General features: G+C 37.6%; 1 protein-coding gene across 5 annotated transcripts in view; it reads left to right on the top strand.

The window, feature by feature from the left end:
- Nucleotides 1-12,638, top strand: part of STRN3 (striatin 3) — a 68,833-nt gene extending 56,195 nt beyond the window's left edge. For 2 of the 5 annotated variants that reach the window (XM_075425258.1, XM_075425257.1), the window contains exons 11-18: nucleotides 55-230; nucleotides 363-410; nucleotides 1,350-1,471; nucleotides 3,567-3,734; nucleotides 3,994-4,134; nucleotides 6,726-6,833; nucleotides 9,194-9,280; nucleotides 9,390-12,638. In XM_075425258.1, coding sequence (XP_075281373.1) covers nucleotides 55-230; nucleotides 363-410; nucleotides 1,350-1,471; nucleotides 3,567-3,734; nucleotides 3,994-4,134; nucleotides 6,726-6,833; nucleotides 9,194-9,280; nucleotides 9,390-9,559 — 1,020 coding nt within the window. In that variant the 3' untranslated portion in view covers nucleotides 9,560-12,638. The remainder of the gene's footprint in view (nucleotides 1-54; nucleotides 231-362; nucleotides 411-1,349; nucleotides 1,472-3,566; nucleotides 3,735-3,993; nucleotides 4,135-6,725; nucleotides 6,834-9,193; nucleotides 9,281-9,389) is intronic. The other 3 variants (XM_075425259.1, XM_075425260.1, XM_075425261.1) reach the window with 2 other exon arrangements.
- The last annotated feature ends 1,037 nt before the right edge of the window (nucleotides 12,639-13,675 follow it).

The raw sequence follows: 13,675 nt of genomic DNA, 5'->3' as shown, positions 1-13,675 counted from the left end.
ATATACACATATTTTTAAACCCAAGATAAAATTACTTCTTTCCTTTTTTTTAAGCTGCCAGCTAATAAAGATGCCTTCCGAAAGACATGGAACCCTAAGTATACGCTACGCAGTCATTTTGATGGAGTGCGGGCATTAGCTTTTCATCCTGTAGAGCCTGTGCTGGTTACAGCCTCTGAGGACCATACTCTAAAACTATGGAATTTGCAGAAAACGGTTCCTGCCAAAAAGCAAGTATATGGGTTTTTATAAAACATCAATTGTGTTTTAAATGCCTTTGAAATGGATTAAACTCTTAAATGTTCTCAGAGTTTTTCAGCAGAGATTTTTTGTAGTGTAATAACTCTTGATTTCTCTTTCAGGAGTGCCTCTTTGGATGTAGAACCCATCTACACATTTAGGGCCCACATGTAAGTGTTTGACACAATTAATGCTTGATAAATGTATTGTTGTTATCTCATGGATTCATAAGACACCTTAGTTTAAAAACTGATCCCCACCCTCTTGACTCAGTGAGACTGGTAACAAAGTAATTTTACTATTTTTACCCTCAGGCAGGCTTTGAGCAACATTCCCTTTCAGCCCAGCTTTGTTCTTCACTGCCAAATATGCAGGTGGATTCAACCAATAGTCTTCATTTTCATCATCTTCAAATATGTAATTCTAGTTTGCTCTTCTGCACTTAAACAACCAGTGAATTCCTTATATCCTGAGCATGGCCTATCAAATGAGCCAGGCATCTAATTTCGGGGATATGGTTTTACAATACAGTTAAACCTGACTTAGTAATGTGTCCAAGGGAGCAGACGCGCAGCTTCCTTTGGGCTACAGCTTGTGCTTGTCTGATATCACAGCAAACAGGTTGAAGTTAAACCGGTAAAAGCCTAATGGTGGCCAAAAAGTACTCGTTCTGGGATCACTTGTCTGAACCACTGTACTGGGGCATAGGGTGCTGTCAGTTCCTAAAATAGGATGAGAAAATAGTTGGGGGAGAGTAAGGGGCTACAACCACCTCTTTGAGCACAGCTGGCTACTAGATTGGCATAGATGCACTGTAAAACCTCATCATATGTAGGTGTAGTTACTCTTGCTTCTGAGAAATAAGATGGTGTTCTTTGAATTGCTTGAATTTGGATAGTTGCAGTTAATTTGTTATGAGTATTTTAATACATTTGGTATTGCTTGTTGAGCCTTAAAGGTTTTAATAGAATTGTTTCTTTGAATTTGAATTTTTTAAACTACTTAATCCCGTCCAATTTTTTTTTTATTTTTGAAAGTAGATAGCCGAATTTTTCACTTCTGTCCTGTAGACAGTATCAATAAACTTATTTTTCTCTGTCTCCCAATAGTGGACCTGTATTGTCTTTGGCAATTAGTTCCAGTGGAGAACAGTGTTTCAGTGGTGGTATTGATGCAACCATCCAGTGGTGGAACATGCCTAGCCCTAACGTGGATCCATATGATACCTATGGTAATTACCTTTTAAAAGATAAACATCTCATGACCGCTGTCTTCAACATTAATTTTCTGCTTGATGCTAGTCTGTTTTCTGGAGCTTTTGTGAAAAGTAACTACCATTTATCAACTACATTGTCTGTTTTCAGCTTTTTGTGTGTGGTAAACATTAATTATTTATTCCCACTTGTCTTGGTGACATACTTTGTATAGAACGTTAATAGGAAGACTGGCAATTTCTGAGGCTTTAACAGTAAAGAAAAAATTAGAATCATAAAATCACAGCGTGGTAAGGGTTGGAAGGGACCTTAAAGATCATCTGGTTCCAATCCCCCTGCCATGGGCAGGGACATCTTCCGCTAGACCAGGTTGCTCAAAGCTCCATCCAGCCTGGCCTTGAACACTTCCAGGGAGGGGGCATCCACAGCTTCTCTGGGCAACCTCTTCCAGTGTTTCACCACCCTCATGGTGAAGAATTTCTTCCTAATATCTAATCTAAATCTGCCCTCTTCTGGTTAGAGCCATTCCCCCTTGTTTCTATCACACACATCCTTGTGAAAAGTCCCTCTCCATCCTTCCTGTAGGCCCCTTCATGTACTGGAAGGCTGCTATAAGGTCACCCCAGAGCCTTCTCTTCTTCAGGCTGAACAGCCCCAGCTCCCTCAGCCTGTCCACGTAGGAGAGGTACTCCAGCCCTCTGATCATGTTTGTGGCCCTCCTCTGGACCACTCTTCTGTAGTTATTAATTATAACTCTTATTTTTTAAGAAGCATGCTTACTGCTTTGAACCAAAATTCCAATTTTTTGAATGAGTATTTATTTCTTCTGATAGGAAGTTCTCCGAAAACTGAAGTGTACTCAAATTCTGTGTCCCATGTTTCTGGCGTACATCTCGGTTCTCGTAACCGATGTCTCTAAAAGAGCTTATAACTGCTTGGAAAACTGCATGTCAGTCTCCTGCCATTGATGGTGACCGGCGTTTTGTGTTTAGTGTAATTCTAAGGGTGCAGTTCTATGGTTGATGGAAGTTTGAATGGCACGGAGTTAGAATTTCTTCCTCTCGCCCTTGTGTCAGTGTAATGAGTGAGATAATACACCACTCAGGCTGCATGATCTCTGACAGACACAGGGAAGGGTGGGAAGCAGTGCTGTCTTGCACCGATTTAGGAAGACAACTATACCCTGTTGCTTAAAACCAATGTATAGCTCAAATTGCTAAAAAAATTTAATCAGTATAGTCTAGTCACTAAAAATGGTCCAATTTCTTCATGCAGGTAAGGATTGTTGGTATAATTTTCATTGGCCTCAGACAGAACTGTCTTTATCTAAAGTGATAAAGTTATTTTTAAAAAAGAGAGCTCTTAATAGGATGTTTTTCCTCCTAAAGCTTGTTAGCAGGGTTTTGGGTTGCAAGACCAACTTATTTTTAATCTCTGGCAAAATTAAATTTTAGTGATTTATCTGGCTTTATTCCTTTCCATTTATCTTTTTCTCTCACTTCTCTCCTCAAAGCCTTTAAAATTTAATCTATTCTCTAGAATAGATTAAATACACCTCTGTAAGAGACAACTATAAAGTAGCAGGGACAAGAAAATAACAAAGTGTTTACGTGTTCCACAACAGAAATAATCTTGTTTTCATTATGAGGGTGCTTGAGAATTTTATAGCATGCCCCTGTGTCAGCAGAGTGTGCTCAGTGAAAACTACATTAGGCATCACATAAGTGGAAAGCTGATTTTGTTAGGGGTTTTTGTGCCTTGTAGAGAGGAAGGGCTGTGATCAAGTATCTTTAAGATGGTGAATTTGGAGGGAAGAAGGAAGTGCCACAGGGAGGAGGTTGTAACAAGTGTGTATTGTTCTGGGAAAAGGGATGTAGTTGTTTGTGGGGGTTTTTTGGTTGGTTGATTTGTTGGGGTTTTTTGTTTTATTGTTTTTCTTTTGTGCAAAATGACCTCCCATGTAATATTCTAGCCATTGCTTAAACAGGAAGGGCTGGGGAGATATATGGCAGTTTTATGTGGAATTTAACTTACATTGAGGTACAAGAAATACTGATTTAATGTTTCTTCATTAAAAAGATTTAATTTCTGAATTTTTGGTTTTTTTTCCAGAGCCAAACGTTCTAGCTGGCACATTAGTTGCTCACACAGATGCAGTCTGGGGTCTTGCTTATAGCGGTGTAAAGAATCACTTACTATCTTGTTCAGCAGATGGCACTATTAGATTATGGAACCCACCAGAAAAAATGCCCTGTATTTGCACTTACAATGGAGAGAAAGGTAAGATGCAGTGGTTTTGAAAATCTGTTATGAGGCAGCTGATGATGCACCCAGGATCATTATCTCCATTTATCAGAGCTAGGTAACAGGACTAAAGGGAAAAGATCTGTTAATAAAGTAATACTGGTGCTGTGGCATTACTCTGAAGAAGGGAGAAAATTTTTTTCTTCAAGTATGAGTATAAAACAAACTTAATGCTTAAACTGTCAAGAATTTTAAGTGTTTCATTCTTTCTAAAGACAATTTTTTCTCTTTCTAGAGCATGGAATACCTACGTCAGTTGACTTCATAGGTTGTGACCCGGCTCATATGGTGGCATCTTTTAACACTGGCAGCACAGTCATCTATGATCTAGAAACGTCCCAGTCAGTGGTAATGCTTTCATCACAAGTAGAATCTGGTAAGTAAAGCTCTTCTGTATTAAATATCCATCTGGGATGAGGTACCTTTATCTGAATTTTATTATATGGTGAATTAAATGAAAAAGTTTTGCTCCTCTCCTGCGTCATTGAATTTGAAAGTTGGTTAGATGCTTAGAGATGCTTGGAACAGACAAAATGGAAAGGACTGTGGATTAGTCAGATTTGAAAGTGGTTAGAGATAGTGAAAGCAGCAGTTTGCGTTCTCTAAGCTAAGATTTCTCAAGATTCAGTTGTGCGAATTGCATATTAAGACAGTTTTCATTATATAACCTTGACATGGAGGATATGAATATAAGTAAATAAGTGAATTAAGCAGAGTATTAGTGCAGCATAGAATTCTACACAGGTTGTGATTAAACACTTTCTCCTGTAGAACTTTTAATATTAAGAAATTCTGTTGCAACAAATAAGGTGCTGTGAAGATGTAGCTCTTTAGGAATTGTATGTATCTGATGAAACTCTCGATGGAGGAGCCTTCTTTTCTTGAACCTCTGAAAGTCTTCCGTAGGGAAAACCTCCAGTTTCTGATCATTGCTTCCCTTTCTTTGAAATGAGATCTAAAAGAATAATGCAAGGGGATAATTTGCTTCTCCCCTTGAAGTACTCTAGTGTACTTAGTGATGATACTTACAGTATTAAGTAGCTTATATAAAGTTCCAAAACCATATAAAAGCTATATATATTCTAGGTAGCTTATGCAAAAACTGACATTGATGGTGAGAAAGAACATCACAAACTGGAGAAATACCTTTCCTAGTTTGAAGAGAGAATCTTAAATGGAATCAATAAAAAATAAGCGTAAAAATGAAGGGAGCAACCATTCTTCAAGTTGAAATAAGACATCTGACAGAATCTAATAGATTAGGTTGACTTCAGTTCTTTGGATTTTATCTTTTTCTTTTTTCTTCAAGCAAAATCTTTTTTTGATGTGAAAGTATAAGATGTGTGTGCTAAACATGTTACAGATGTCACAGTTCATTTCTGTCTCACTGTTGCTGCCCTCTCAAGAATCTTTCATGTGTATAAACCACTTGTACAGTTTTAACCTTACCGTACATTGGCTGGAGTATACATGACTTAGCCCCATTGTGTAAAGCAAGAAGTTCTTATTTCTTTCTTAGGAGACTTCATTGATGCTCTGCATAAAATGTAGGTCATCAACAAGCAAGTGGAAGAAAAGAAGGTTATCAGGAGTAGTCAGCATGGATTCACCAAGGGGAAATCATCCCTGACCAATCTGATAGCTTTCTACGATGGCATGACTGGCTGGGTAGATGAGGGGAGAGCGGTGAATGTTGTCTACCTTGACTTCAGCAAGGCTTTCGACACAGTCTCCCATAGCATCCTCCTAGGGAAGCTGAGGAAGTGTGGGCTGGATGAGTGGTCAGTGAGGTGGATTGGGAACTGGCTGAATGGCCGAACTCAGAGGGCTGTCATCAGCGGCGCTGAGTCTAGTTGGAGGCCGGTAACTAGTGGTGTCCCCCAGGGGTCAGTACTGGGCCCAGTCTTGTTTAACTTCTTCATCAGCGACCTGGATGAAGAGTTAGAATGTACCCTCAGCAAGTTTGCTGATGACACAAAACTGGGAGGAGTGGCGGATACACCGGAAGGCTGTGCTGCCATTCAGCGTGACCTAGATAGGCTGGAAAGTTGGGCAGAGAGGAACCTGATGAGGTTCAACAAGGGCAAATGAAAGGTCCTTCACCTGGGGAGGAACAACCCCATGCATCAGTACAGGCTTGGGGCGGACCTGCTGGAGAGCAGCTCTGTGGAGAGGGACCTGGGTGTCCTGGTGGATGACAGATTAACCATGAGCCAGCAGTGTGCCCTGGCTGCCAAGAAAGCCAATGGGATCCTGGGATGTATTAGGAGGAGTGTGGCCAGCAGGTCGAGGGAGGTTCTCCTTCCCCTCTACACTGCCCTAGTGAGCCCCCATCTGGAGTACTGTGTCCAGTTCTGGGCTCCCCACTTCAGTAAAGATGAGGAGCTGCTGGAGAGAGTCCAGCGGAGGGCTATGAGGGTGATGAGGGGACTGGAACATCTCTCCTATGAGGAGAGGCTGAGGGAGCTGGGCCTGTTCAGCCTGAAGAAGAGAAGGCTGTGAGGGGGCCTAATACGTGCTTACAAATATCTTCAGGGTGGGTGTCAGGAGGATGGGGCCAGACTCTTTTCAGTGGTGCCCAGCGACAGGACAAGGGGCAATGGGCACAAACTGAAGCACAGGAAGTTCCGTCTGAGCATGAGGAAGAACTTCTTCCCTCTGAGGGTGATGGAGCCCTGGAACAGGCTGCCCAGGGAGGTTGTGGAGTCTCCTTCTCTGTGGATATTCAAGACCCGCTTGGACAAGGTCCTGTGCAGCTGCTGTAGGTGACCCTGCTTTGGCAGGAGGGTTGGACTAGATGACCCACAGAGGTCCCTTCCAACCCCAAACATTCTGTGATTCTGTGTAATTATATAATATTAGTTAATATAGTAGGCTAAAGTGTAATGCTGAAAATAGTCTTGTTTTTAACTTTAATCCTTTCTTTAAGGCAGGTGAATGTTGTTTTGTTTTGTTTTTTTTTTTTAGGTGTACAATCAAATAATCATATTAACAAGGTAGTAAGTCATCCTACACTTCCTGTAACTATTACAGCACATGAAGATAGACACATCAAATTTTTTGACAACAAAACGGGTAAGGATAAAGAGAACCAAACTTGTATGTATGAATATGTTTGAAGTAAATCTGGGTGGACATAGGGAGAATGCATTTGTAGAAAACTTACTAGTGATGCAGTTTTACAGAAGAGAACTTTTCTTGTTTGTAAGATTAAGCCTCTTCAGTACGTTTTCTATGAAACAGTGATATGTGTTGCAATTGTGACTTCAGCGGTCAGAAAATACTCTTTCAAAACAGGTAGATATAGTTGTGAATGACAAGAAGGTCCGTATAAGTTAGTGCTGTGCTAATTTACAGAATATATCTGCCGTTTTCTTCCTGTTGTTATTTCCATGATTTTAGCTCTAAGCATATATAAGTTATGGTTTTCAACTGTTAGTAGTAAAGAGCGTTGCGCAGTACCTATTAGGGCAAGAAATAACCCTAAAGTCATTGTAGTAATGGAATCCTGTGGTATACTTAAGTTGCTGATTAAGTTTATAAAACAGAAAAGGATCTGGAGAAAAGAGGGGAAAGTAGAGTATAGAGAAAAACTGCACAGTCTGCTATGACAAAAAGATAGACATAATTGTAAGAACAAACATATATTTTCTGTTTGTCAAATTATCAGTCACTTCCTGCATGTTATCCTACCAAAGTTGGAAGGAAAAAAAACCACAAATTGGTTTAAGTTGCCTTTAAATAAGCACATGTGTTAAACCCCTGTTTTAACTCTGTGTGGTTTGGTTTGGTTTGGGTGGGGTGGGGTGTTTTGGGGTTTTTTGTTTGGTTTTTGGTTGTGTTTTTTTTTTTTTAAAGCAAAAAACTTAAGACCTTTTATCCCCTTCTCACCTGCCATGAATGTATGTCTTAGAATTGTGGTCATTAAATGCGTTGCAGTGATTGTCCTGAAATTAAACTTTAAAGAAACAGAGACGTAGAATAAGGAGAAAATCTTGCATGAACAAATAATTAGGTCAAAGACAGGAAACACAAGGTAGAAGTAAATGGTCATTTTGCAAAATAAAAAATTACCATGTCCTGCAGGGATTAGCACTAGTTCAAGATAACATTAATTGTCTGGACAGGAATTGGTGTATTGACAGTTTACTGACATTTATTAATTCAGGGTATTAAAGATGAAGGCTAATGAGGAAGAAGTGAAGATCTTAACAGACTTAAGAGCAGGCAAATTAAATTCCATGTGGACAAATGTGAAACAATGCATGTAAGGAAAAACAGACTTTATAAGACAAAATAATAATCACTGGGCTGACTGTTCTTACTCAAGGTTAGAAGAAGGTAGAGTTAGAAGAAGAGTTTGGATGAAAATGTCAGCTCAGTGCTTAGCAGTCACAACAGCAAAAATGAATGTTAGAAGGAAGGAAAGGAATAAACAAACAAAAAAAAAAATCAGTGTTCACCTTTGTGTGATTTTTTTTGGTGTATCCACATGTGTAGTTTGTGTTACTCCAGTCTCCCGTATCTCGAAAGGGATATAGCCAAATTAAAATGTTTCAGAGAATGGTTAAAAAGATGATCAAAGACCTCCAGTAGCTTTTAATTTCTTCAGGAAGTATCTTAGAAACTGAAGAGGCTGAGATTCTTCAGGAAAACAGACAACTGGGCAAAGATGATAGGCCTTTTTCATGTTAGTCATGGTCTTATAGGGGTTTTCTTGCTATCTTTTTCCAATACATGAACAAAAGTTCAGTTGATAGCCCCAAACAGGTGACAAGCTCAAAACAAAGAGGTGGCTGTTCTTAGAATGTGCAGTTAAACATTTTGGAACTCCTTCCAAAAAGCATGGTAAGATGCTAGAAGATGTTATTAAGAGTCTTAGAATGGAGGTCACTGAAAAGAAATGCATTGAGAGCAGGTGGATGCAGAGATAACACCTCTGGTTTGTGACATAACTGAATCTGGAGAGTATTCTGGGTTGCCTTGTTTTTATTTTCTTCCCTGGTTTATCACCAATAGCCTCCCTCCTAGCAATGACAGAGTTAGATTGGACCTTTGGTATGACTCAGTAGGTCTCTTTGGAAGAAGCTTCATCAATACTTTATCCAACTGGGGCAGGTATTAGGACATTTAAGGGACTGAAAATTTAGGTTCCTACATGGTTATTTTAGGATTGGTCTTCGTTGACATTGCTACGTGTAGAGATACCAAATGGATAAAAAGAGTGCTTGTAATGGCAATGCCTATTTGAGAGTTGTGTGCCATGCTTATACAAGAGTCTGCAGTTGAAACTTAATAATTTCTAATAAAATTGTATCATTCTGATATTACTGGAATCTAGATAAGTGTATTATTCTATATTGCATTTAATGGAAATGCTGTTTTTAAAAGAAACAATACTTTAGAGGAAATTCACTGTTTATTTTGCTTTTTAGGTAAAATGATTCATTCTATGGTTGCTCACTTGGATGCTGTCACAAGTCTAGCTGTAGATCCTAATGGAATCTATTTAATGTCTGGAAGTAAGGGGTTTTTAATCTTCTGTATGCTCTATGAATTTTGAATTTATGGTGCACTTAAGTGTCTAACAAATCTAACTTTGCCTTTTGTCTTTTTTCCCCCCCTAAACAGGCCATGATTGTTCCATTAGGTTATGGAATTTGGACAGCAAGACATGTGTGCAAGAAATAACAGCTCATAGGAAAAAGCTGGATGAATCAATTTATGATGTAGCATTTCATCCATCAAAAGCATATATTGCCAGTGCAGGAGCTGATGCCCTTGCCAAAGTGTTTGTGTGACATAGCAGAACAAACCTGCATCATAACAGCAGGTCTGTTTGGACAAAAAAGAGGGAATGCATCACTGCCATCAATGATAAGGTTACCAATAAGACACTACATCTGATCTGCCTGGGTGAAGGCTCTGATGGGGGGCAGGTAGAAGTTGGTGAGAAGTCACCACATCTTGAACAATGTCAGGCTCATTCATTTATCTGTGATTACTGTATTTGGGGGGGTGGGGAGAAATACAAAAAAGAAAACCAGTATTTGTAGCCTTGACTGGATATGAACTGAGCGTATGTCTGTTCTTTAGGTGTCTTTAAGCAAACGTGGAGTCTGATCTTACAAAAGACTTTTATTTTGGACTCTGTGTGCTGCCTTAGGGTTAGGAATGTGGTGCTCTTGTCGGGGGGAGTGAGCTCCAAGAGTAGCTTTCTTTTCATCTCTTAGTAATCTTCTGTTTATCAGTTGAATGCCACAGATTCCCCTTTTAAACTTTTATTTTGCTTTAAAGAAAAGGAAATTTAACTTAAAATATTTTAGCATTAGTTGCACAAAATGTTTGGATAAAATTCTAGTTTTTATAAGTCTTTTTATATATTTAGCCTGTCACAACAGTGCTCAAGATTGTATTGATAATGTTTTTCTGCATTATAGAACCCTAAAACACAGAGATCTCACTGACCCGCTGCCGTGTAACCACACTCTTCCCTTCTTTTGCCTAATACAGCTCAGCTAAGTCCTTGCCTAAGGATGCTAATTCATCATCATCGCATAACTGTCTTCATAAATAAAGGACTGTAAAATGTGTTCAGATGAAACACAGAGGGGTTAACACCCCCGAATGAACTCTTTAAAAAAAAAAATTAATCTTGGCATCCTATCACTATGTGATATTTTGTACATCTTACTGTATTTACGAGTTTATTTATCAAGGATTACCCATCTTGCTAATGGCCTATTGTTATTTATTTCACTTTTTGTTGGTCTTTATATCCTTTTATGTAGCGTGTTAAAGGGCCCTTGTATATCTATTATGGCACAGTCTAAAATAGGTGAGAAAAATGGGACATTTGAGAATTCTAAAGTTGCAAACCAATAATTTTTTTCCTCTGGTTAACTACCTGGAGTGGAGTTGATTCCAAAAACCAATCTTGTTTCAGAACTTTTGGAGTGAAAAATATTTTTATTTGTGTTTCAAATAGAGTACAAAAGTAGTGGATTCAAGATTCATAAATCTGCTGTGTTTTGACTAGTTATTCCCTGCTTTTTATTTTCAGATGTGCTTCAGTTTATGGTGTAACTAAAGATTTTGTTTGTGTAATGCATGATTAATACAATAAAGTATTTTTTCTAGTCTTCCACAAAACTTTTCTGATCAGTTTGCGAGTTTTGATGAGTTTTGTAAGGTTTCTGTTTTACAAACTATGAATCAGCAAATTTTTAAGATTGTACCACATAGCAAAAGTACAGCTGTTGAAAAATAATGTATATAAAATGCATATAATAAATATTAAATGGTGTACCTGTATGTTACTGTTGGCTACATTATTTTGTATTGCACAGTTTGAAAGTGTCATTCTACAAATTACTAAATTAGGTTTAAATTTTAGCAAAATGACCATTTGTTTATTATGCTTATAAGCTTCTTTGCGTTTCGAAAATTGTAGTAGTTGTCTGGATGTCAACCAACTATTCAGTTTCAAGCAGCAGTACCCACATGTAAGAACATGTTTCCACAATATGTTTAAAGATTTTTACAAGAACAAATTGCAAATTGCCAGTTTATTCTTAAGCCTTTATAAGATGATAATCACACTGTTTTTCACTATCTCTATATATGAAGTGATTCTCAAGTGATTTAAGTCAGAAAGATACTCCGTGTTTATTTCAAACTGCCACTGAATCATTGTGTTGAATGAAAAAAAAAAATTAAAAATAATTTTTAAATGGTTAAAATTTGCCCTTATGTCAAATGTTACCTGTTAACCTTTGTTGATATCTTTACAAGTCCTCCAAGAAAGATGATGTGCAAAAGGGCAATCCTTTTGCAAACAGCTAAGCTGCAGGTTGACATTTAGCTACTGTGATGAGTCTCTTTCCTGAAAGTATCAGCAGAAACAGAATACCACAATATGAATCTTAGATGTTCACATAAAAGTAATATGTTTAGGTGTAAATTACTTTAAGCTGGAACATGTTCCTATAAGTGGTTGTAACTGTATTGTTCTGTGTAAGTTTCCAGTTTTGCGGTGAGAATGTATCTCATGCCATCTCATGTCAAGCAAATCAGATTTAAGGAAAAAAAAAAAGGAAAAAAAGGTGCTCACGGTAGACAGAATACTGCAGTTATATCCTGAAATTAATTTTGTTTTAGTAATAATGTTACATTGTTTGAAATGTTACAGTAAATTATAATTGTATAAAAATTGGAGAATTTTGTCCTTTATCATGAAGATTGAGGTGAGGCCTTTCAGTAACTGCTTGTAGGACACTAAGACTTTACTTTTGAAGTAACATTCAGCTGATTTGCACTTTTTGTTCCTTCCAGTCTAAAGCATTCAACTAATCAACAGACGAGAGTATTTGAATTTTATTGGAAGTAATTTCATAATCGCCTTTTCTGAAGCCAAACATTGTTTCTGGCAGCTTTTCCAGACTGCTGCATTTTAATGCTTAAATGAAATGTGATTGTTTAATAAACATTGCCATGCATAACATTTACCTTTTTTTTTTTTTTGAATTGTATTAAAATTGAAATTGTAAAACCAAAAATACTTGCTTATTTTCCTTAATTGAAATCTTAAGTCATCTTGATTCAGTAATGCACAGTGGATCAAATGTTGTAGTGAAGCTTCATTTATTGAATATTGACAATAATCTCTACTACAGTCTTAGTTTGTTTATTGTGGGGTACAAAATGCTAAAACCTTTATTTGCTTTTTTGGTTTTTTTTTAGAACAGAAGAGCTGTAGTAGTGGTGACGGGGGGAAAAAATTATAGTACTGAAATAAATGTTTTCATTTAGCAAAAACATCTCAACTTATGAAAGGACTGATTTACTTCTCTTTTGTAAGAAAGACCCAAAGGACTTGCACTCAGAACCTGAATGGAAAGATATCAAAGTGTGTTTAATAATACATTTAGCATTTAAAGTATGATTGATGTAACAGACTTACTCCCCATCTTGCTTTTTATTGTAGGAACTGTTTTAAGCAGAGGAGTGGTGACTGTAGTCCAGCATCTTGTCTACATAAATACCAAATATATCTGAAAAAGGGTGTAACAAGCCTTGATCAATAACCTTCCCTAATTTAGAAATCCTAAGGAAGAATTTATGTGCTAGGAGGTAATTGGTAGATTTTCCTAGTGGAAAACTCTTGGGGTTTCAGGATGCATTATCAGAGGCTGTCCATTTCTCCTATGTGAAATGATTTATTTTAAAACAGATAGGACACTCTGTCCTGGCATACTCTCATCTCAAATCAGTGGAAAGCTTCCCTGTCACACAGTGCCGACTTCTCTTCCTTCTAGCTACAATATCACATAAAAGGTGTCTCAAATAAATGTGTCCCAGCTGAGCAACTGGTGTTTTTGTAGGGAAGCTAAACACACAGATAAGGTGGTCTGTGTAAATCCTGCTGGGAAAATTAGTGTAACTTTTTTCCTCCCAAGATAAACTACATGGTATGAAAATATGACTGACTTAACCTTTTACTTGTGTTTGGTTTCACTACTGGGTGTGTGTATATGTATTTATGTTTTCAAGAACTTTTTAAAAAGATAAAAAATAACATAAACAGAAGGCTCTGGAATTGTTTTTGAATGCTACATCTGAGGTAAGCATGAATGAAGGTTAAAGTTCCATATTTAATACCTGGTCTGTTGATACTCAGAGAATACACATCCTTGAGACCTATGCAAAGTAAATGGCTTATAGTAATAGATTTTATTTTTTTTTAAATAAATAGTTCAAGCTAGAAAACATTACAAATGTCATAAAAATGTTTTCTAATTTTAACACAGAAACAAATTTTGACTGACTTGATAATGGGAAACAATGTGCTTTCTTTTTAGTCCTCCCTCTTACCTGAAGATCTCAACGGCCCCCAGAAGAGGAGTCATCTAGGCTTT

This window comes from Opisthocomus hoazin, chromosome 7 (genome assembly GCF_030867145.1).
Source record: "Opisthocomus hoazin isolate bOpiHoa1 chromosome 7, bOpiHoa1.hap1, whole genome shotgun sequence".
NCBI classification, from domain to species: Eukaryota; Metazoa; Chordata; class Aves; order Opisthocomiformes; family Opisthocomidae; genus Opisthocomus; species Opisthocomus hoazin.
The sequence above is the reverse complement of the archived record's forward strand: the minus strand, read 5'-3'. Positions and strand labels throughout refer to the sequence as shown.